The sequence below is a fragment of the Pan troglodytes genome, chromosome 8 (assembly GCF_028858775.2).
Source record: "Pan troglodytes isolate AG18354 chromosome 8, NHGRI_mPanTro3-v2.0_pri, whole genome shotgun sequence".
Taxonomy (NCBI): domain Eukaryota; kingdom Metazoa; phylum Chordata; class Mammalia; order Primates; family Hominidae; genus Pan; species Pan troglodytes.
In genome coordinates this window covers 31,728,249-31,750,101 of record NC_072406.2, presented here as the reverse complement: position 1 = coordinate 31,750,101, position 21,853 = coordinate 31,728,249, and the positions used below count along the sequence as shown (strand labels likewise).

Genomic DNA, 21,853 nt, shown 5'->3' with positions numbered 1-21,853 from the left:
TGGTTTGCAGTTCTTCTTGAAGGGGTAATTCATGTCCCTTGTAAGTTGCATTTCTAGGTATTTTATTCTCTTTGTAGCAATTGTGAATGGGAGTTCACTCATGATTTGGCTCTCTGCTTGTCTGTTGTTGGTGTAAAGGAATGCTTGTGATTTTTTTGCACACTGATTTTTTATCCTGAGACTTTGCTGAAGTTGCTTATCAGCTTAAGGAGTTTTTGGGCTGAGACGATGGGGTTTTCTACATATACAGTCATGTCATCTGCAAACAGAGACAACTTGACTTCCTCTCTTCCTATTTGAATACTCTTTATTTCTTTCTCTTGCCTGATTAGCCTGGCCAGAGCTTCCAATACTATGTTGAATAGGAGTGGTGAGAGGGGGCATCCTTGTCTCATGCCAGTTTTCAAAGGGAATGCTTCCAGCTTTTGCCCATTCGGTATGATGTTGGCTACGGGTTTGTCACAAATAGCTCTCATTATTTTGAGATGTTCCATCAATACCTAGTTTATTGAGAGTTTTTAACATGAAGGGATGTTGAATTTTATGGAAGGCCTTTTCTGTATCTATTGAGATAATCATGTGGTTTTTGTCATTGGTTGTTTATGTGATGGATTACGTTTTTTGATTTGAGTGTGTTGAATCAGCCTTGCATCCCCGGGATGAAGCTGACTTGATTGTGGTGGATAAGCTTTTTAATGTACTGCTGGATCTGGTTTGCCAATATTTTATTGAGGATTTTTGTATCGATATTCATCAGGGATATTGTCCTGAAATTCTCTTGTTTTGTTGTGTCTCTGCCAGGTTTTGGTATCAGGATGATGCTGGCCTCATAAAATGAGGAATCATTTTCTATTGTTTGGAATCATTTCAGAAGGAATGGTGCCAGCTCCTCTTGGTACCTCTGGTAGAATTTTGCTGTGAATCCATCTGGTCCTGGGCTTTTTTTAGTTGGTAGGCTATTACCGCCTCAATTTCAGAACTTGTTATTGGTCTATTCAGGAATTTGACTTCTTCCTGATTTAGTTTTGGGAGGGTGTATGTGTCCAGGAATTTATCCATTTCTTCTAGATTTTCTAGGTTATTTGCATGGAGGTGTTTATAGTATTCTCTGATGGCAGTTTGTATTTCTTTGGGATCAGTGGTGACATCCCCTTTATCATTTTTTATTATGTCTGTTTGATTCTTCTCTGTTTTCTTCTGTGTTAGTCTAGCTAATGGTCTGTTTTGTTAATCTTTTCAAAAAACCAGCTCCTCAATTCATTCTTTGAAGGGTTTTTTGTGTCTCTGTCCCCTTCATTTCTGCTCTAGTTATTTGTTGTTTTCTGCTACCTTTTGTTGGCTCTTGCTTCTCTAGTTCTTTTAATTGTGATGTTTGGGTGTCGATTTCAGATCTTTCCAGCTTGATGATGTGGGCATTTAGTGCTATAAATTTCCCTCTTAACACTGCATTAACTGTGTCCCAGAGATTCTGGTACATTGTCTCTTTGTTCTCATTGGTTTCAAATAACTTCTTTATTTCTGCCTAAATTGTTTTATTTACCCAGTAGTCATTCAGGAGCAAGTTGTTCAATGTCCATGTAGTCGTGCGGTTTTGAGTGAGTTTCTTAATCCTGAGTCCTAATTTGATTGCACTGTGGTCTGAGAGACTGTTTGTTATGATTTCTATTCTTTTGCATTTGCTGAGGAGTGTTTTACTCCCAGTTATGTGGTCGAGTTTAGAATAAGTGCCATGTGGCACTGAGAATAATGTATATTCTGTTGATGTGGGGTAGAGAGTTCTGTAGATGTCTATTAGGTCCACTTGATCCAGAGGTGAGTTCACATCCTGAATACCCTTGTTAATTTTCTGTCTCATTGATCTACTATTAACAGTAGGGTGTTAAAGTCTCCCACTATTATTGCGTGGGAGTCTTAAGTCTCTTTGTAGGTCTCTAAGAACTTGTTTTATGAATCTGGGTGCTCCTGTATTGGGTGCATATATATTTAGGATAGTTAGCTCTTCTTGTTGCATTGACCCTTTTGTCATTATGTAATGCCCTTCTTTGTCTTTTTTGATCTTTGTTGGTTTAAAGTCTGTTTTATCAGAGACTAGGATTGCAACCCCTACTTTTTTTTTGCTTTCCATTGACTTGGTAAATATTCCTCCATTCCTTTATTTTGAGCCTGTGTGTGTCTTTGCACATGAGATGGGTCTCCCGAATACAGCACACCGATGGGTCTTGACTCTTTATCCAGTTTACCAGTCTGTATCTTTTAATTGGGGCATTTGGTCATTTACATTTAAAGTTAATATTGTTAGGTGTGAATTTGATCCTGTCATCATGATGCTAGCTTGTTATTTTGCACGTTAGTTGATGCAGTTTCTTCATAGTGTCGTTGGTCTTTATATTTTGATGTGTTTTTGCAGTGGCTGTTACTGGTTTTTCCTTTCCATATTTAGTGCTTCCTTTAGGAGCTCTTGTAAGGGTGGACTGGTGGTGACAAAATCCTTCAGCATTTGCTTGCCTGGAAAGGATTTTATTTCTCCTTTGCTTATGGAGCTTAATTTGGCTGGATGTGAAATTCTGGGTTGAAAATTCTTTTATTTAAGAATGTTGAATATTCACCCCCATTCTATTTTGGCTTGTAGGGTTTCTGCAGAGACATCTGCTGTTAGTCTGATGGGCTTCCCTTTGTAGGTGACCTGACCTTCCTTTCTGGCTGCCCTTAACCTTTGCTTCAACCTTTGAAAATCTGATTATGTGTCTTGGGGTTGCTCTTCTTGAGGGGTATCTTAGTGGTGCTCCCTGTATTTTCTGAATTTGAACTTGGGCCTGTCTTGCTAGGTTGGGGAAGTTCTTCTGGATGATATCCTAAAGTGTGTTTTCCAATTTGGTCCATTCTCCCTGTCACTTTCAGGTATGCCAGTCATTCATGGGTTTGGTCTTTTCACATAGTCGCATATTTCTTGTAGGCTTTGTTCACTCCTTTTCATTCTTTTTTCTCTAATCTTGTCTTTATGCCTTATTTCAGCAAGGTGATCTTCAGTCTCTGATATCCTTTCTTCTGCTTCATCAATTTGTCTATTGATACTTGTGTATGCTTCAAGAAGTTCTCGTGCTGTGTTTTTCAGCTCCATCAGGTCATTTGTATTCCTCTCTAAACTGGTTATTTTAGTTAGCCATTCCTGTAACCCTTTATCAAGGTTTTTAGCTTCCTTGCATTGGGTTAGAACATGCTCCTTTAGCTCAGAGGAGTTTGTTATTACCCACCTTCAGAAGCCTACTTCTGTCAGTTTGTCAATCTCATTCCCTGTCCAGTTTTGTGCCCTTGCTGGAGAGGAGTTGCGATTATTTAGAGGAGAAGAGGCATTCTGGTTTTTGGAATTTTCAGCATTTTTGTGCTGTTTTTTCCTCATCTTCATGGATTTATATACCTTTGATCTTTGAGGTTGATGACCTTTGGATGGGATTGTTGTGGGGGTCTTTTTTGTTGATGTTGTTGCTTTCTGTTTGTTAGTTTTTCTACTAACAGGCCCCTCTTCTGCAGGTCTGCTGCGGTTTGCTGGAGGTCCACCCCAGACCCTGTTTGACCGGGTATCACCAGTGGAGGCTGCAGAACAGCAAAAATTGCTGCCTGCTCCTTCCTCTGGAAGCTTCATCCGAAAGGGCACTGGCCCGATGCTAGCTGGAACTCTCCTGCATGATGTGTCTGTCGACTCCTGTTGGGTGGTCTCTCCTAGACAGGAGGCACGGAGATCAGGGACCCACTTGAGGCAATCTGTCCCTTAGCAGAGCTGGTACACTGTGCTGGGAGAATCCCCCTTGTCAGGATCAGCTTCTCTCTTCAGAGCCCGCAGGCTGGAAAGATTAAGTCTGCCCAAGCTGTGCCCACAGCCACCCCTCCCCCCAGGTGCTCTGTCCCAGGCAAATGAGAGTTTTATCTGTAAGCCCCTGAGTGGGCCTGCTGCCTGTCCTTCAGAGATGCCCTGCCCAGTGAGGAGGAATCTAGAGAAGCAGTCTGGCCACAACTGCTTTGCTGCGCTGTGGTCAATTCTTCCCAGTCCAAACCTCCCAGTCTCCTTAGCACTGCCAAGGTACAACAGCCTCCTGAAGACTCAGTAATGGCGGATGCCCACCAAGCTCGGTCATCCCACGTTGACTCCAGACTGCTGTGCTGGCTGTGAGAATTTCAAACCAGTGGTTCTTAGCTTGCTGGGCTCCGTGACAGTGGGACCTACTGAGTGAGACTACTTGGCTCCCTGGCATTAGCCCCCTTTCCAGGGGAGTAAATGGTTCTTCTTACTGGGGTTCCAGGTGCCACTGGGGTACAAAAAAAAAACTGCAGCTAGCTCGGTGCCTGCCCAAATGGCCGCCCAGTTTTGTGCTTGAAACCCAGGGCCCATGTGTAGGCTCATGAGGGAATCTCCTGATCTGTGGATTGCAAAAACCATGGGAAAAGTGTAGTACCCAGCCTGGGTAGCACAGTTTGTTCCTCACAGCTTCTCTTGGCTGGGGGAGGGAGGCCCCCCAGCTGCTTGCACTTCCTGGGTGAGTGACGCACCATCCTACTTCTGCTTGCTGTCTGTGGGTTGCACCCACTGCCTAACCAGTCCCAGTGAGATGAACTGGGTACCTCAGTTAGAAATGCAGAGATCACTCACCTTCTGCATTGGTCTCGCTGGGAGCTACAGACTGGAGCTGTTTCTATTCAGCTCTCTTGGCCCCTCCCAAATTTTGACCTCTTATCTTTATTGACTTTGACTTAAAGTGTTACTGTATACAATTTTCTTGAACTGCGTTTTATACCACACCAAAATATTTTGCTATGCTATACAGAGGTTTTGGCTTGTATTTTTCCAGTTTTGGTTGCCAGGGTTCACAGGAATTATATGTGGCTAGCTGGGAAATATTAAAATGACCAGTCATACAAGTAACATTCATTTGCACCTCAAAGCACTTTAAGGCCGCCGTCTAATAGCATTAGCTCATGTTCTTCCAGAGGTGAACAAGGCACATCAAATTGGTGATTTTTAATGTTTGCCTCCAGTGGATGTTTTTAAGTTTCTTTCGAAGATTGCAAATACTTTTGGTTTTGAGTTTTGTTGATTAAAAGTAGCTAGTTATTATAAGATTATTTTTCTGGCAAGAATGTGTATTTTCTTAATGGAAAGCCATAAGTATTTAATGTGAATTGGATATACGTGAGAGGTGAAGCCAACTGGACTTCCTGGGTCGAGTGGGGACTTGGAGAACCTTTCTGTCGAGCTAGAGGATTGTAAACGCACCAATCAGTGCTCAGTGTCTAGCTAAAGGATTGTAAATGCACCAATCAGCACTGTGTAAAATGGACCAATCAGCGCTCTGTAAAATGGACCAATAGGCAGGATGTGGGCGGGGCCAAATAAGGGAATAAAAGCTGGCCACCAGAGCCAGTAGCTGCAAGCCACTAGGGTCCCCTTCCACATAGTGGAAACTTTGTTCTTTCGTTCTTCACGATAAATCTTGCTGCCGCTGATTCTTTGGGTCCACACTACGTTTGTGAGCTGTAACACTCACTACGAAGGTCTGCGGCTTCACTCCTGAAGTCAGCGAGACCACGAACCCACTGGGAGGAACAAACAACTCTGGACGCGCCACCTTTAAGAGCTATAACACTCACTGCGAAGGTCTGCCGCTTCACTCCCGAAGTTAGCAAGACCACAAACCCACCCGGAGGAACAAACAACTGCAGGCACGCCACCTTTAAGAGGTGTAACACTCACTGCGAAGGTCTGCGGCTTCACTCCTGAAGTCAGGGAGACCATGAACCGACCGGAAGGAAGAAACTCCAGACACATCTGAACATCTGAAGGAACAAGCTCCGGACACAACGTCTTTAAGAACTGTAACACTCATCGCAAGGGTCTGCGGCTTTATTCTTGAGGTCAGCGAGACCAAGAACCCACCAGAAGGAATAAATTCCGGACACATACATTTGGTTAATGGATAGAGGTTTTAAATTAGGGATGGGAGTATGGTGGAAAAGACCATAATTTTTCATGTTTTTCTCATTATTTTTATGACTGCTTCGGATTTATAATTTTCTTTCTTTTTTTCTGCGTGTGTGTGTTTTGTTACTTTTTAGGGAGAAGTTATAGCACTGGATAAAATCTTCAACAAAGTAGAAAAAATCAAACAGAATGCCTTATTGTTAGGGCTGAATTCCATCAGGGCATTTTGTTTTGATGGAACAAAGGCGGTTAAACTTGATATGGTGGAGGACACAGAAGGTGAGCTATTTTGATTTTCTTATTTTTAATTGACTGATCATATATTTGTGGCATACAGTGTGATGTTTTGACATGTATATAATTTTGTATACAATGTGGAATGATTAAAACAAGCTAATTAACATATCCATCACTGTACTTATCCTTGTCTTGTGGTAATTTGAAATTTACTCTCATAGCAGCTTTGAAATACAAAATACATTAGTATAGTCACCATGCTGTGCAGTAGACCTCAAAAACTTACTCCCGTCCATCTGAAACTTTGTACCCTTTGAACAGTGTCTCCCATTCCTTGGTCCTCCCTCCTCCCCCAGCCTCTGGTAACCACTATTCTTTTTATGAGTTTGACTTTTTTAGATTCCCCACTTAAGTGAGATCATGTAATATTTGTCCTTCACTGCCTGGCTTATTTCACTTAGCATAATATGATATCTTCCAGGTTCATCTATTTTGTTGCAAACAACATAATTTCTTTTTGTTTTAAAGGCTGAATGGTATTCCATCGTGTATATGTACCACATTTTCTTTATTCATTCATTTCTTGGTGGATTCCATATCTTGACTGTTGGGACTAATGCTGCAGTGAAATGAGAGTGCAGGTATCTCTTTGACCTGCTGATTTCAATTCCTTTGTCTATATACCCAGTAGTTGGATTGCTGGGTAATTTGGTAGTTCTATTTACTTTTGAAGAACCTCCATACCATTTTACATAATGGCTGTACTAATTTACATTCCTACCAACAGTGTAAAAGAGTTTGGTTTTCTCTGCATCCTTGCCAGCATATATTATTTTGTGTGTGTGTTTTTTTAATGATGGCCATTTTAACTGGGGTGAGGTGACATCTCATTGTTTTGATTTGCATTTTCCTGATGATTAGCGATATTGGGCATTCTTTCATAAACTTGTTGGCTATTTGTATGTCTGTTAGGTCCTTCTTTTTTTTTTTTAATAGGTCTCTATTTTTGAAAGACCTATTTTGAAATAGGTCTTTATTTTTGAGAGATAGTTTTACTGAGTATTAAATTCTTGGTTGATGGGTTTTTTTTTTTTCCTTTCTGTACTCTGAATATGTCATGTTACCATCTTTGGGGCTCCATTGTTCCTGATTAACAATCAACTGCTAATCTTTTATAGTTCCCTAGTACATGGCAAGTTGTTTTTCTCTTGCTTCCTTTAACATTTTCTCTTTGCTTTTGACTTTCAACATTTTTATGATGATGTATCTGGTTGTGGATCTTTTTGCATTTGTCCACCTCAGAGCTAGTTGTTCTTTTTGGATGTGTACATTGCTTTTCATCAAATGTGGGTCATTTTCAGCCATAATTTTTTGAATATTACCTTTTTTTCTTGCTTTGCTTTTGGGACTACCTAAGTTGTGTTAATAATGCCTAAGTTGTCTTAATAATGTCACAAGTTTCTCTGAAGTTTGTGGTCATTTGTCTTCATTTTTGTATCTCTCTGACCTTCAGATTGTAACCAAAAACCTGATTAGCTGCATGCCACATTTAGAGTCTGATTAACAAGAATAAGGTCTGGTACAAGGAAAATGGTTTCTTCCAAAGCTAGCTTAGGGAATGAGGCATACAGCATCCTGCGTTTATATGTGCTGCTTCACCTTTGGAGCAGAAAGCGGAAACTTTTATAAGGTAAGGGGGGAAGTGAACGAGGGCAGGGCTCCCACTGCTAGCTTGTGCCTAATCTAACACAGTTTAATTGGCACCTTCCTGGGCAGGAATAAGTTGTAAAAGTGGCCAAGCAGGCATGATTTCGATATGTCCTCCTGGTGGGTGAAAGTGCCCCCTACTCCCCACAAGAGTGGCAACCCCTAGAGGGTGGAAATTTCAAGACCACCCCCTGGAGGTGAAAGTTCGCTGGCCAGTATGGTTTGGTCTGCAAATAGACTGTCAGTTCTCTAGGAGAGATCTGTCTTGGAGGCTTAGTTAGAAGAACTTGCCCTGCAGGGAATGTCTGGTGAGGGGAAAGTGTGTAAAAGGTTAAATTTGCGTTTCTGAAGGGCTAAGTAGGAAACAAACAGGGAATAGGGAAAGGGGAGAAGAGAACAGAAAATAATTTTTAAAATAGCAATTCATTCCTTTTTTCTTAGAAAAATGCAAGCACTCAGTTACAAGATTACATAATCTATATTCATCTGTCTTCAAGTATGCTCATTTTTTTCTGTGGGCTTAACTCTGGTTGAGCCCCTCTAGTGGAATTTTTAAGAATTGTACTTTCAACATCTTGATATCCTTTTTTAAAAATTTCCCTCTATTGATATTCTTTATTTGATGAAACGTGACGACCATATCTCCCTTTACATTTTTAAGCATGTTTTCCTTTCCTTTAATTCTTTGAACATATTTTTATTGGCTGCTTTAAAGTTTTTGCCTGCTAAGTCTGGCAGGTAAACTCTCTCAAAGTTAACTTTTTTGGCTGCTTTTTCTCCCCTACCAGTGGGTCACATTTTCCTTTTTCTTTGCATATCTCATATTCTTTTTTCGGCTGAAAACTGGACATTTTAGGTAATACTGTCAGCCGCGTCCGTGTGAAGAGACCACCAAACAGGCTTTGTGTGAGCAACAAAGCTTTTAATTCACCTGGGTGCAGGTGGGCTGAGTCCGAAAAGGGAGTCAGCAAAGGGAGATAAGGAAGGGGTTGCCTTATAGGAGTTGGGTAGGTAATGGCAAATTACGGTAAAAGGTGGTTATCTATTGTTAGCAGAGGAGGGGGTTACAAGATCCATGGTGGAGAGATCATAAGACTTATTGTCCAGAAGAAGAATGTCACAAAGTTGATTGATCAGCCAAGGTAGGGCAGGGACACGTCACAATAATAAAATATTATAATTTTAGTTGATCAGTTAAGGCAGGAACTGGCTGTGGTTTTTGGCTGTGGTTTTTCTTTGACTGCTCCAGACTTCTTGGCTCCTGCAGGCTATCTGGATGTGTATGTGCAGGTCAGAGGGGTTATAATGGCTGAGCTTTGTCTCAGAGGCCTGACAAATACATCCTAACAACTTGAATGCTAATTCACCTCCTCCCCAGGCTTGTTGTGATAGTTTGCTTATTTGTTTAGTGTCATGGCTCCACTATTTTAGTAAACTGTATTCCTTCAGCATGTGCAGCTGAGATGTCACTTCTCAGCAGCTTTTTTGACATGGGCATAGTACTCCTGGGATTACAGTGGTTTTAGTTTTCGCAGGGCTCACTTTGTCTCTTTCCCTGCTCTTTGTGTTAAACTGTGTGCTTCAGTTGGCATTACAGAGCACTGTTACCCTCCACTAATTGCAGATTGATTGCTTTATTCTTTTCAACAGTGCCCTGGGACATAAGTTGCCCCACCATCTGATCCAATGAATATGAGATCCTTTGCATAGGTAATCTTTCTGAATAGTCTTTGAGGTTTTTCCCAGCCCAGAAGGCTCTTCTCACTGTCTCATACCTTGATTCTCTCATAAACTTCTCCAGTCTTTGGTTTAGCTGATTCTTCTCATGGAGCTCCCAGCCTCCTCTTAATTGCTCACCACCACAATCTCCCTTATTTTCAAGAGTGTGCTGAGGCTTAAAATTCCACACCTTCTGTTCAAAATAAAGTTAGTTTGTTACAGTAGGTAGCTAGTCAGACATAAACAGGGCAGGAGAGAGCCTCCACAACCGGGAATGTCAGGCAAGCATCAGGTGACGGTCAGGCAGTTGTTAACTGTCTTTCTAAAATAATAATTGGTTGCAGCCAGTGCCAGGGAAAGGTAGTCTCCCAGAAGACAGAAAAAACATGAAACTGGTGATCAGCATTCTGATAAGATCTCAGGAGTTGGCTGAGTGGGCTCACACATGCACACGAAGGCAAAGTCGTGGAAGTTTAACTGGTATATGACCTCCTAGGGACTTTCGGCTGGTAAGGGAAGAACGCCTCAGCGAGAATGCACACAACTCCAGTAATTATGTTACTGGAAAGGGGTCCAGATCCAGACCCCAAGAGAGGGTTCTTGGATCTCCTGCAAGAAAGAATTCAGGATGAGTTCATAGAGTAAAGTGAAAGCAAGTTTATTAAGAAAGTAGAGGAATAAAAGAATGGCTGCTTCATAGAGCAGCCTTGAGGGCTGCTGGTTTCCCTTTTTTTTTTTTTTTGAGATGGAATCTCACTCTGTCACCAGTCTGGAGTGCAGTGGCACGATCTCGGCTCACTGCAGCCTCCGCCTCCCGGGTTCAAGCGATTCTCCTGCCTCAGCCTCCTGAGTAGCTGGGACTACAGGCGCATGCCACCGCACCCAGGTAATGTTTTGTAGTTTCAGTGGACACGGGGTTTCACCATGTTGGCCACGATGATCTCGATCTCTTGACCTTGTGATCCGCCCACCTCGGCCTCCCAAAGTGCTGGAATTACAGGCATGAGCCACCACGGCTGGCTTGTTTGCCCATTTTTATGGCTGTTTCTTGAGTATATGCTAAACAAGGGATAGAGTATTCATACCTCCCATTTTTAGACCTTATAGGGTAATTTCCTGATGCTGCCATGTCATTTGTAAATTGTCATGGTGCCAGTGGGAGTGTAGCAGTGAGGACCACCAGAGGTCACTTTCATCGCCATCTTTGTTTTGGTGGGTTTTAGCTGGCTTCTTTATTGCAAACTGTTTTTATCAGCAAGGTCTTTATGACCTGTATCTTGTACTGATCTTCTGTGTCATCCTGTGAGTAAGAATGCCTTAACTTACTGGGAATGCAGCCCAGTAGGTCTCAGCCTTATTTTACCCAGCTCCCATTCAAGATGGGTGGTTCAAACGCCTCTGATAAACACACTGTGCACCCTCCCCTCCCAAGTGGGAGCAGGCCACTGTCCATGCTGGCAGCCCACCCCAAGGGAAGAATCAGGAGAAGTAACGCCAGACCCCAGAAGTATGTCAGCATACAAAACCCCAAGTCAGAAGGTCAGACCGTGCACTTGATCTCTCAAGTTGCCCAGTTGGCCCTCTTCCAAGTGTACTTTACTTCCTTTCATTTATGCTTTAAACTTTCTAATAAACTTTCACTCCTGCTCTAAAATTTGCCTCAACCAAGATCACTCTGCCTTGCGCCCCTTGGTCGAACTCTTTCTCCTGAGGGGGCAAGAATTGAGGTTCCTGCAGACCCACACAGAGTTACTCCTGCTAGCAAGTTCACTTGGGGAGAGCTTCAGAACTCTGTTCTTCCTTTCTGCATCTTGGGTGAAACCTCTGGGCCACTGCTGCAGAGATGGGGGCAGGGCAGTGGTTTGTTTCTCTTGGAGCCAGACTCTTGATGCTGGGCTGGGGTGGCAGCCTCTGGTCTTTTGGCTTGCCTCTCCTGGGATGGAACCTCTTCACTTGGCTCTTGGGTGAGGGTAATCAGGGGTTAAATACTCTTAGCCTACTGTGCCTGGGTAGAGCTTCCCACCTATGAATGGGGGCTGGGTGGAGGAAGATAGCCCCCAGTTCTCTGGCTCTTATCTGGAATTATAGCCTGTGCAAGGTGGAGCTGGGGCACATGAAACAAGCTGACAAGCCTGTCCCTCTTAGGGAGAGACCACAGTCCTTTCATTCCTTGACTGGGAGCTTAAGGAGAGAGGGAGTCTTGTGTTCTTGGCTGCACCCACATGAACTGGATCTTATTCTGAGCTTCGGAGAAGTAGAAAGTAGTTGGAAAAGGGAGAAAAGAGTGGGTCATGGCACAAATGCACAGATTCTCACTGTTCTTATTAAGCTGTGGTTGATTTTCTTAAATAAATGTTTCTTCATTTGCTGTGTGGTCTTAGGACATTTTCCAGAGGCTTCAAAGGGTTGTTTTTGTTTTTGCCGCTGGCGAGAGCGTCTGCAGAACTCCCCATGCCCTTATTCCAGAAGTCATGTCAATCTCATTTAACACAAAATTGCTCCTAAATTACACACCACCTCAAAGTAATACAGTTTCAGAGATCCCTAGGTGTAGTTACAGGTGCGAAAGGAAAATAAATCTTGGGACCCCAAATCACTAAGCTAAAGGGAAAAGTCAAGCTGGGAACCGGTTAGGGCAAACCTGCTTCCCATTCTATTCAAAGTTATCCCTCTGCTCACCTGAGACAAATGCACATCTGATTGCCTTCTCTCCCCTATTGTTTATGTAAAAATGCAGATTTATTGAGGCAGACTAAATTGTGTATTCAGTGGAAGGTTGATCAAGACTCAAAAGAATGCCACCCTCTGTCTCTTAGCTACTCCTAACCTGGAAGCCCCACTTCCACCTTACCGGAGAACCAGTGTACATTTTACGCATATTGATTGATGTCTCATGTCTCCCTAAAATGCATAAAAGCAAACTGTATCCCCAACCACCTGGGGCACATGTCTCAGGACTTTCTGAGGCTGTGTCATGGACGCATTCTTAACCTTGGTAAAATAAACTATCTAAATTGACTGAAACCTGGTTCAGATATTTTGCATTCACACAGGACTACATATTATGTGAAAAAGTGTTTAATAAATAAAAATATGAGGCCGGGCGACGTGGCTCATGCATGTAATCCCAGCACTTTGGGAGGCTGAGGCAGGTGGATCACGACGTCAGGAGATCGACACCATCCTGGCTAACATGGTGAAACCCTGTCTCTACTAAAAATACAAAAAATTAGCTGGGTGTGGTGGCGGGCGCCTATAGTCCCAGCTACTCAGGAGGCTGAGGCAGGAGAATGGCGTGAACGGGAGGCAGAGCTTGCGGTGAGCCGAGATCGCTCCACTGCACTCCAGCCTGGGCGACAGAGCGAGACTCCGTCTCAAAAAAAAAATAGTAATAAAAAAGTTAAAATATGAGTATTCTTAAACTAGAAATAATTCTTAGCATATATCTCATGCCTTTCTAATTTTGAATAAAAGAAACTTCACTCATGCCAGGTATGTCTGGGGGTCATTCTGGTGATCCTAGCCTGTTCTAAGAAAGGTCTGGAATATTTGTAGGAGTTTTATAATTTAATGTCTATATAATTATCATCTAGTACTTCAGTGAGAATATTAGAAGTGGTGAATGCAGAGATGACACATTACCATTACCGTTGACAGGTTCACCATTTACAGATGTGTCCTATATAAGACATATGATTGAGGGTGAGTGTGCTGAAATGCAGCCCATAGTTTCTTTGTCATGGTACAAGATCATTGATACGGAGCTTGGGCACCTTATTCCATTTTTAAAACAGGTAGCCTGTGGGCTTTCAGGTAGCCTGGGCCTTTAAGGAACTGTTGTGAGCTGTGTTTTACTGGAATTCAGTTGGCCACAGGATTAAAAGACAACCAGAAGGTATTTCAGTAGAGAGAATTTAGTACAAATTTATGCCGGAGAGAGAGAATATAAACCAACAGTCTAAGGAACTAGTTGAATCGATGTTGGGGGGCTGTAAAGCAATGGAGAGCCCTGGGGCAACCTAGAGGCGATGAGTGCAGGGAGCAGCCCTTTCCCCTGAGCCAGAGAAATGACAGGAAGGGCCACCTACCACAACCGAAAGGCTTACAGGATTTGAAACCAGTCTGGCCAACATGGTGAAACCCCCATCTCTACTAGAAATACAAAAATTAGCTGAGTGTGGTGGCATGTGCCTGTAATCCTAGCCACTCAGGAAGCTGAGGGAGCAGAATCGCTTGAACCCAGGAGGCGGGGGTTGCAGTGAGCCGAGATGGTGCCACGGCACTCCAGCTTGGGTGACACAAGTGAAACTCCATCTCAAAAAAAAAAAAAAAAATGCTTAGAGAAGAGGCTCCATAGAGCTGGGCCTTTCAGCTCAAAGGTCCTGCCTAGCTGCTGCTCATTACTCAGGACTCAGAGCAGGGCACCTCCTGGTTATACGTGTGCCTTTACTATGTTATAAGTAAGGTTTTGGTGCTGCAAAAGAAATAGCACTCGAATATACAGTTTTCTTTTTTACTTCTCAGCAAGGCGATTTACTTCTGTAGAAGGGTACGCCCTTACAGATGGAGCAATGGTAAGCTCACACTTGGACAAGGGAGGGGAAGGGGTTCTTATCCCTTACGCATATGGCTCCTGCTGCTGTGTCATTCCCCTATTGGCTAGGGTTAGACCACACAGGCTAAACTAATTCTGGTTGGCTAATTTAAAGAGAATGACAGCGTGAGTGGTTTGGCAGGAGCCAGGGTAGATCAGAATGAGTCAGGGAGGAGCAGGTAATCAGAATGAGTCAGGGTGGAGCAGGTGATCGATAAAGGTTGCGTTACAAGGAAGTTAAGTTTAAAAGTAGAAGGCCAGGAATTGAACATACTGACATATTGATTCTTTGAAGAGAAATTTAGAACTCATATCTAATAATTCCCTCCTCACATTTTCCTTATAGCTCTTTCTCTTCAAACTTCTTTAACATGTCTTGGCTTAGTTGTTCTGCTTGATTTTCCAAAAGGAGAAACTTCTCTGGATAAGGTGGAGATAGTTAAGGGAGATTTTAGTAAGTGCCATTTCTATGAGCCTCTGTACCAACCCATGGATGCATGATATGACACAGCACCCAAGAAGAAGAAGTACACCCATTACGGCTGCGAGGGAAGTAAGAATTGAGGCTATTATTCCTTTCCATTTACCGAACCACTTTTCTAGCCATCCTATAAAAGGGTCATTTACCCTTGAGTTGTTGGCTAACTCATTAGACAGAGCAGTCAGACCTTGCAATGCCTTTGTTATACTTCCATCAGGGGTGGTGGTGTTTGGGATGAAGGTACAACATTGAGTTTTAATTATGAATCAAACTCCTCCTCTTTCTGCTAATATCATGTCTAAGGCTATCCTGTTTTCCCAAGCTAACTGGCTAGTAGCCCCTAATTGCTCAGCTATTCCTTTAACAGCATCTGTAGTGTAGTTAATAAATCGCCGTTGGTTGTAGTAGATGTAGTGTATCCAATCTACATTTTTATTGTCACCTACCAAAATATTGACTCAAATCCTGCAGCTATTTGATTTCAGGCTTTAAATTGATCTGGTATTCCCCATGAGACTCCAATTGCGTCTAAATAGACATGAGAGTTGAAGGACCCATAAGGGGCTTCTCTTGCTTTACAATGTCCTATTTTTTCTTCCTCTGGTTGATGAAATGCCAGGGTGAAAGGGATAGCTAATTGTACTAAAGCACAGGTGCCACTCCAGTTACTTGGCAGAGTATCCAGTAAAGGTCTACCACAATACCACCACAATCTGCTCGGGGACGAACAAGGGCTGACTGGTAAGCTCTTAAAAATTCTTAAGCTCACTGCATCCCTTCCGGTCTCCAAGGAATGCTAAGTTTCCTCCCTGTCATGAGAGACACAAAGTGAACTTAGTGTTGGGGGATGGAAGCTGGATGGCCCTCGGGGGCTGACCCGCAGGGTGTCAAACTTCGGGATGTAGCAGAGAGAGAGCTTGGCATGACTTGTTACCCCAGGCTGTAGAATCCTGGAAAAGAGTTTTAGTTTAGTTTTAGGAAATTACAAAAACCGTTTGGGACAGTCCATCCTTGCTCTTTAGTGGTCCACAGAATGTTGGACCAACTATGGCATAAAAGCTCTACATTGAGGGTAAGACTCCTGGTTGACACTGGGGTCTATTGAAATCTCCCTGGATTAAATGGTCCCAATTCACTAATACCTAGTCTGAGGAGAGCCAGGAGGGACAGAGGTACTTTTCTGAAGTGGAGATCTGTCTTCGACTTGGCAAGTCCTTATAGGGTATAAGAAGGCAAGCATCAAATGCAGTAGTTTGAGGTGAAAATGACTTGGTTATGTTAATACTAGATGGTCAGCAATAGAGCAAGGAAAGAAGAAAGAGTAATAGATCAAAGAGTTAAATTCTTAGCTTTAGTTTGGTAGGGTTTTCCCCTGGGACTATGGCCCATGACTCTGGATGGGGCAGCGCTTTCTTGACTCAGTTGTGATGAGTCCATCCTCTCTCAGCTGTACGGACTGTGGTTTCAGTAGTTAGGAGCACTAAGTAAGAACCTTCCCAGGCTGGCTTGAGCTTCTCCTTCCAGCTTTTGATGAGGATGTGATCCCCAGGCTGATCTTGATGCACCCGGAACTCTAAGGGCGGCGCCTGTACTAATAGACCTTTAGTTTTAAGAGAAGAGAAAGTACAAAATAGACCAAGTATATAATTTTTTAGGAATTGATCTTTTGTTTCAAAGGTAGGAATATCAGCAGCGGAGTGTAAATAAGGCAATCCATAGAGCATCTCATAAGGAGAAAGACCAGTATCTTTCCGTGGTGCATTTCAAATTCTCAGCAGGGCAATAGGAAGACACTTGGTCCATGGCAATAGGGTCTCTGAGACTAACTTGGTTAAGTGGTTCTTTAAGGTCTGATTCATTCTTTCTACTCTCCCTGATGAGGGTTGGTGCCAGGGAGTATGGTATTGCCATCTAATGTCTAATGTTTGGGATAGCTTTTTAATAATGTGTGTGGTGAAATGAGTTCCATTGTCTGAATCAATTTTCTCTGTTAGTCCAAACCTGGATACTATATTTTCAATTAGGGCCTTAACTACATTATTGGCTGTCGCATTTGAAATGGGGATAGCTTCAGCCCAGTGAGTGAGGTGGTCTACTATCACTAGTAAATATTTTAGACGGCCTATTGGAGACATTTCTGTGTAATCAACTTGGATACTTTGGACTGAACTTAAGCCCAGATTCCTTCACCTGAGAGGTAATCTTTTTATAGTTTATTAGTTTTCTTATATACTAAGCAACTATTTATAACCTGTTTGGCCAGGGTATAAATTCCTATACAACCATAAACTCTGAGAATTATGTCACACGTGGCCTGGGGCCCCCAATTGGTCCCTTGATGTAGTTGGGGTAAGACGTCCCTCATAAGGGGTTTAGACAACATTTCTCTGTGGTCTGGCAATATCCATTTTCATTCTGAATTCTCTTTAGTGCCTATTTTTATTAGTTTTTCCTTTTCGATGGAAGAGAAAATGGGGATTATAGTAGGAGGAGGGAGATGGGGAGTTAAGTGAAAAATATGCATTTCAGAAGATACAACAGGCTGCTTGGCTACCTGTCTGCTGGGTTATTTCCTCGACTTTCAAAAGAAAGGCTTTTCTGGTGTCCGGAAACATGGACAATAGTTGTTTCCTCTGGCAACTGAAGATTATTCAGTACTCGGGTGATTAGCTCCTTGTGAACAAGGTCTTGATCTTTAATATTAATGAGACCTCATTCAGTCCGAATTTCCCCAAATGTATGAGCCACTCCAAAGGCATACCTGGAATTGGTATAGATGGTTCCTTCCTGGTTCTGTAAGTACTGTAAGGCTTGGCTGAGTGCAAACAGCTCACACGTTTGAGCAGACCAGCTGTTGGGCAAGTTTCCTGACTCAATTTCTACAAGAGTTTCTCTATCAATCACTGAATGCCCATTGTGTCTTTTTCCCTCAGTCACCTGGGAGGAACCATCTATGAATAAGTGCCATCCAGTCTGGAAGGGAGTTTCTTCTAGGTCTGGTCAAACCTTTGTATGATAATAAATTAAATCTAACGTGTGTTCCCGCCTTAGATTTGGATTTCCTGTTAGGAAACCTGCTGGGTTGAGTGAATTTTCGGTGGTCTATGTTAAATCATTCTTTTCTAACAGAATGGCTTCATACTTTAAGATTCTCGAGTCAGTAAGCCATCTCCCTGCTCTCTGGTTAACGTAGTTCTAACTTGGTGAGGCGTGCTCACTCTCAGTTTTCCTCCAAAGGTTAACTTTCTGCTTTCTTCGACTAATACTGTGGTAGCCGTGTTGGACTGGATGCATTGAGGCGATCCACAAGTGACTGGGTCTAAGACATTTGATAGGAAGGCCACAGTCTGCTGGCAGCCTCCGTGTTCTTGAGTCAGCACTCCTAAAGCTACTCCACTGTCCACATTAACAAAAAGGTGGAATGGCTTTTCTGGGGAGGGTAAGGCTAAAACAGGGGCAGTTATGAGCCTTTCCTTCAGCTCCTCGACTTGATTAACTTCCTCAGAAGTCCACAGGATTTGGTTAGGCTTCTCCTGGGCAAATTTTCGATATAACAGTTTACTGTGCAGTGCATATGAGTCAATCCATAAGTGGCAGTATCCAACTAAGCCTAAAAATTTCCTGAGTTCTTGTTTAGTTTGAGGCAAGGGTAGGGACGTGATTCCCTCGATTTGTTCACGCCTTATTCTTCACTTGCCTGCACTTACTAAGTGGCCTAAATATTTAACTTTGGGCTTTACATACTGAAGCTTTCTTTTTGAGACTCGTAGCAACCCTCACACTGCAGATGGTTAAGAATATGTGTAGAGAAGTCAGTTACCTTCCCTATATCTTCATCAGATTTGAGAAGGTCATCCACGTACTGGAGAAGGCATATTTGTTCTGGGATGACAACTTTTTCTAGAACTTGTTGTAAAATTTGGCCAAAAAGACTGTGGGAGAAGGGAATGGAGAATGGAGAACGGAATGGAATGGAATGTAGAATGGTATGGAGAATGCAATGGAATGGAGAATGGAATGGAATATGGAATGGAATGGAATATGGAATGGAATGGAGAATGGAATGGAAAGGAAAATGGAACAGATGGAATGGAAGGGAGAATGGAATGGAATGGAGAATGGAAAGGAATTGGAAATTGAATGAGGAATGGAAAGGAATGGGTAATGGAATGGAATGGAGAATGGAATGGAATGGGATGGAGAATGCAGAATGGAATGCAATGGACAATGGAAAATGGAATGGAGAATGAAATGAAACGGAGCATGCAATGGAATGGAGAATGGAATGGAATGGAGAATGCAGTGGAATGGACAATGGAATGGAATGGAGAATGGAATGGAATGAAATGGAGAGTGGAACGGAATGGAGGATGGAATGGAATGGAGTGTAACGGAGGATGGAATGGAATGGAGTGGAATGGAGAATGGAATGGAGTGGAACGGAGAATGGAATGGAATGGAGAAGAGAATGGAGAATGGAATGGAATGAAGAATGGAATACAGTGGAGAATGGAATGGAATAGAGAAAGGAATGGAGAATGAAATGGAATGGAGAATGGAATGGAATGGAGAAAGGAATGGAATGGAATGGAGGATGGAATGGAATGGAAAATGGAATGGAGAATGGAATGAAATGGAGAAAGGAATGGAATGAAATGCAGAAAGGAATGGAATGAAATGGAGAATGGAATGGAGGATGGAAGGGAATGGAGTATGGAATGGAAGGGAGAATGGAATGGAATGGAGTCTGAAATGGAATGGGGAATGGAATGGAGAATGGAATTGAAAGGAGGATGTGGAATGGAATGGAGAAGGGAATGGAATGGAGAATGGAAGGAGAATGGAAGAGAATGGAGAATGGAATGGAATGAAGAATGGAATGGACAATAGAATAGAATGGAAAGGAGAATGGAATGAAATGGAGAATGGAATGGAGTTGAAATGGAATAAAAGGAATGGAGAATGGAATGGAATGGAATAGGGAATGGAGATGGAATGCAGAATGGAATGGGGAGTGGAATGGAATGGGGAATTTAATTGGGAATAGAACGGAATGGGGAATGGAATGGACAATGGAATGGGGAATGGAATAGAATGGACAATGGATTGGAATGGAATGGAATAGAAAATGGAATGGAATGGAGAATGGAATGGAATGTGGAGTGGAATGGAGAATGGAATGGAATGGAGATTGAACTGGAAGGGAGAGTGGAATGAAATGGAGAATGGAAGGGAATGGAATGGAGAATGGAATGGAATGGACAATGCAATGGGGAAGGGAATGGAGTGAACAATGGATTGAAATGGAATGGAATAGACAATAGATTGGAATGGAGAATGGAAGGGAATGTGGAGTGGAATGGAGAATGGAAGGGAATGGAGATTGAACTGGAAGCAAGAGTGGAATGAAATGGAGAATAGAAGGGAATGGAATGGAGAATGGAATTCAGTGGGAAATGGAATGGAAAGGAATGCAATGGAGAATGAAATGCAATGGAGAATGGAATGGAATGGAGACTGGAATGGAATGCAGTGGTGAATGGAGTGGAATAGAAAATGGAATGGAATGGAGAATGGTATGGAGAATGGAATGGAAAGGGGAATGGAATGGAGAAAGGAATAGAATATGGAATGGAATGGAGAATAGAATGGAATGGAAAATGTAATGGAATGCAGTGGTGAATAAAATAGAATGGAGAATGGAATGCAGTGTAATGGAACGGAGGATGGTATGGAGAATGGAATGGAATGGAGAATGGAATTCAGTGGGAAATGGAACGGAAAGGAAAGTAATGGAGAATGGAATGGAATGGAGAATGGAATGAAATAGAGAGAAATGGAATGAAATGGATAATGGAATGGAGGATGGAATGGAATTGAATGGAGGATGGAATGGAATGCAGAATGGAATGGAATGGAGAATGGAAAATGGAATGGAGAATAGAATGGAATGGAATGGAGAATGGAATGGAATGGAGAATGGAATGGAATGGAGAATGGAAGGAGAATGGAATAGAATGGAGAATGGAACAGAATGCAGAATGGAATGGAATGTGGAATGGAATGGAATGCGGAATGGAATAGAGAATGGAATGGAATGGAGAATGGAATGGAGATGGAATTGAGATTGGAATGGAATGGAGAATGAAATGGAGTGCAGTGCAGTGGAGAATGGAATGGAATGGGAGAATGGAATGGAATAGAGAACGGAATGGAATGGACATTGGAATAGACATGGAATGGAGAATGGAATAGAATGCAATGGAGAATGGAGTGGGGAATGGAATAGAATGGGGAATGGAATGGAAAGGGGAAGGGAATGGAATGGAGAATGGATTGGAATGGAATAGAGAATGGTTTGGAATGGAATGAAGAATGGAATGGAATAGAGAATGGAATGGAATGTAGAATGGAATGGAATGGAGATTGAACTGGAATGGAGAGTGGAATGCACTGGAGAATGCAAGGGAATGGAATGGAGAAAAGAAGGGAATGGAATGGAGAAAGGAAGGGAATGGAAAGGAGAATGGAGAATGGAATGGAATGGAGAATGGAAGAGAATGGAATGGAGAATGGAAGGGAATGGAATGGAGAATGGAATGCAGTGAAGAATGGAATAGAATAGATAGTGGAATGGAGAATGGAATGGAAAGTGGAATGGAATGGAGAATGGAATGGAATGGAGCATGGAATGCAATGAAATGGAGAATTGAGTGGAGAGTGGAATGGAAAGTAGAGAATGGAATGGAATGGGGAATTGAATGCAGTGGTGAATAGAATGGAATGGAAAATGGAATGGGAATGGAATGGAGAAAAGAGAACATGGAATGTAGAATGTAATTGAATGTAGAATGGAATGGAATGGAGAATGGAATGGAATGGAGAATGCTATGGAATGCAGTGGAGAATGGAAGAGAATGGAATAGAGAATGGGATGGAATGCAGTGGTGAATAGAATGGAATGGAGGATGGTATGGAGAATGGAATGGAGAATGGAATGGAAGGGAGCATGGAATGAAGGGAGCATGGAATGGAATGGAGAATGGAATGAAATGGAGTGGAGAATGGAATGGAATAGAGAATGGAATGGAATGGAGCATGAAATGGAATGGAGAATAGAATGGAATGGAATGGATGATGGTAT

At 42.5% G+C, this 21,853-nt stretch overlaps 1 protein-coding gene across 18 annotated transcripts in view; it reads left to right on the top strand.

The window, feature by feature from the left end:
* Positions 1-21,853, top strand: part of NSUN6 (NOP2/Sun RNA methyltransferase 6) — a 113,800-nt gene that overhangs the window by 67,245 nt on the left and 24,702 nt on the right. For all 18 annotated transcript variants that reach the window (XR_010146814.1, XR_010146815.1, XR_010146813.1 and 15 more), the window contains one exon: positions 6,106-6,250. Coding sequence is in view for 15 of the 18 variants with exons in the window: in XM_063781448.1 (XP_063637518.1) it covers positions 6,106-6,250 (145 nt within the window). In the remaining 3 variants the exon portion in view is untranslated. The remainder of the gene's footprint in view (positions 1-6,105; positions 6,251-21,853) is intronic.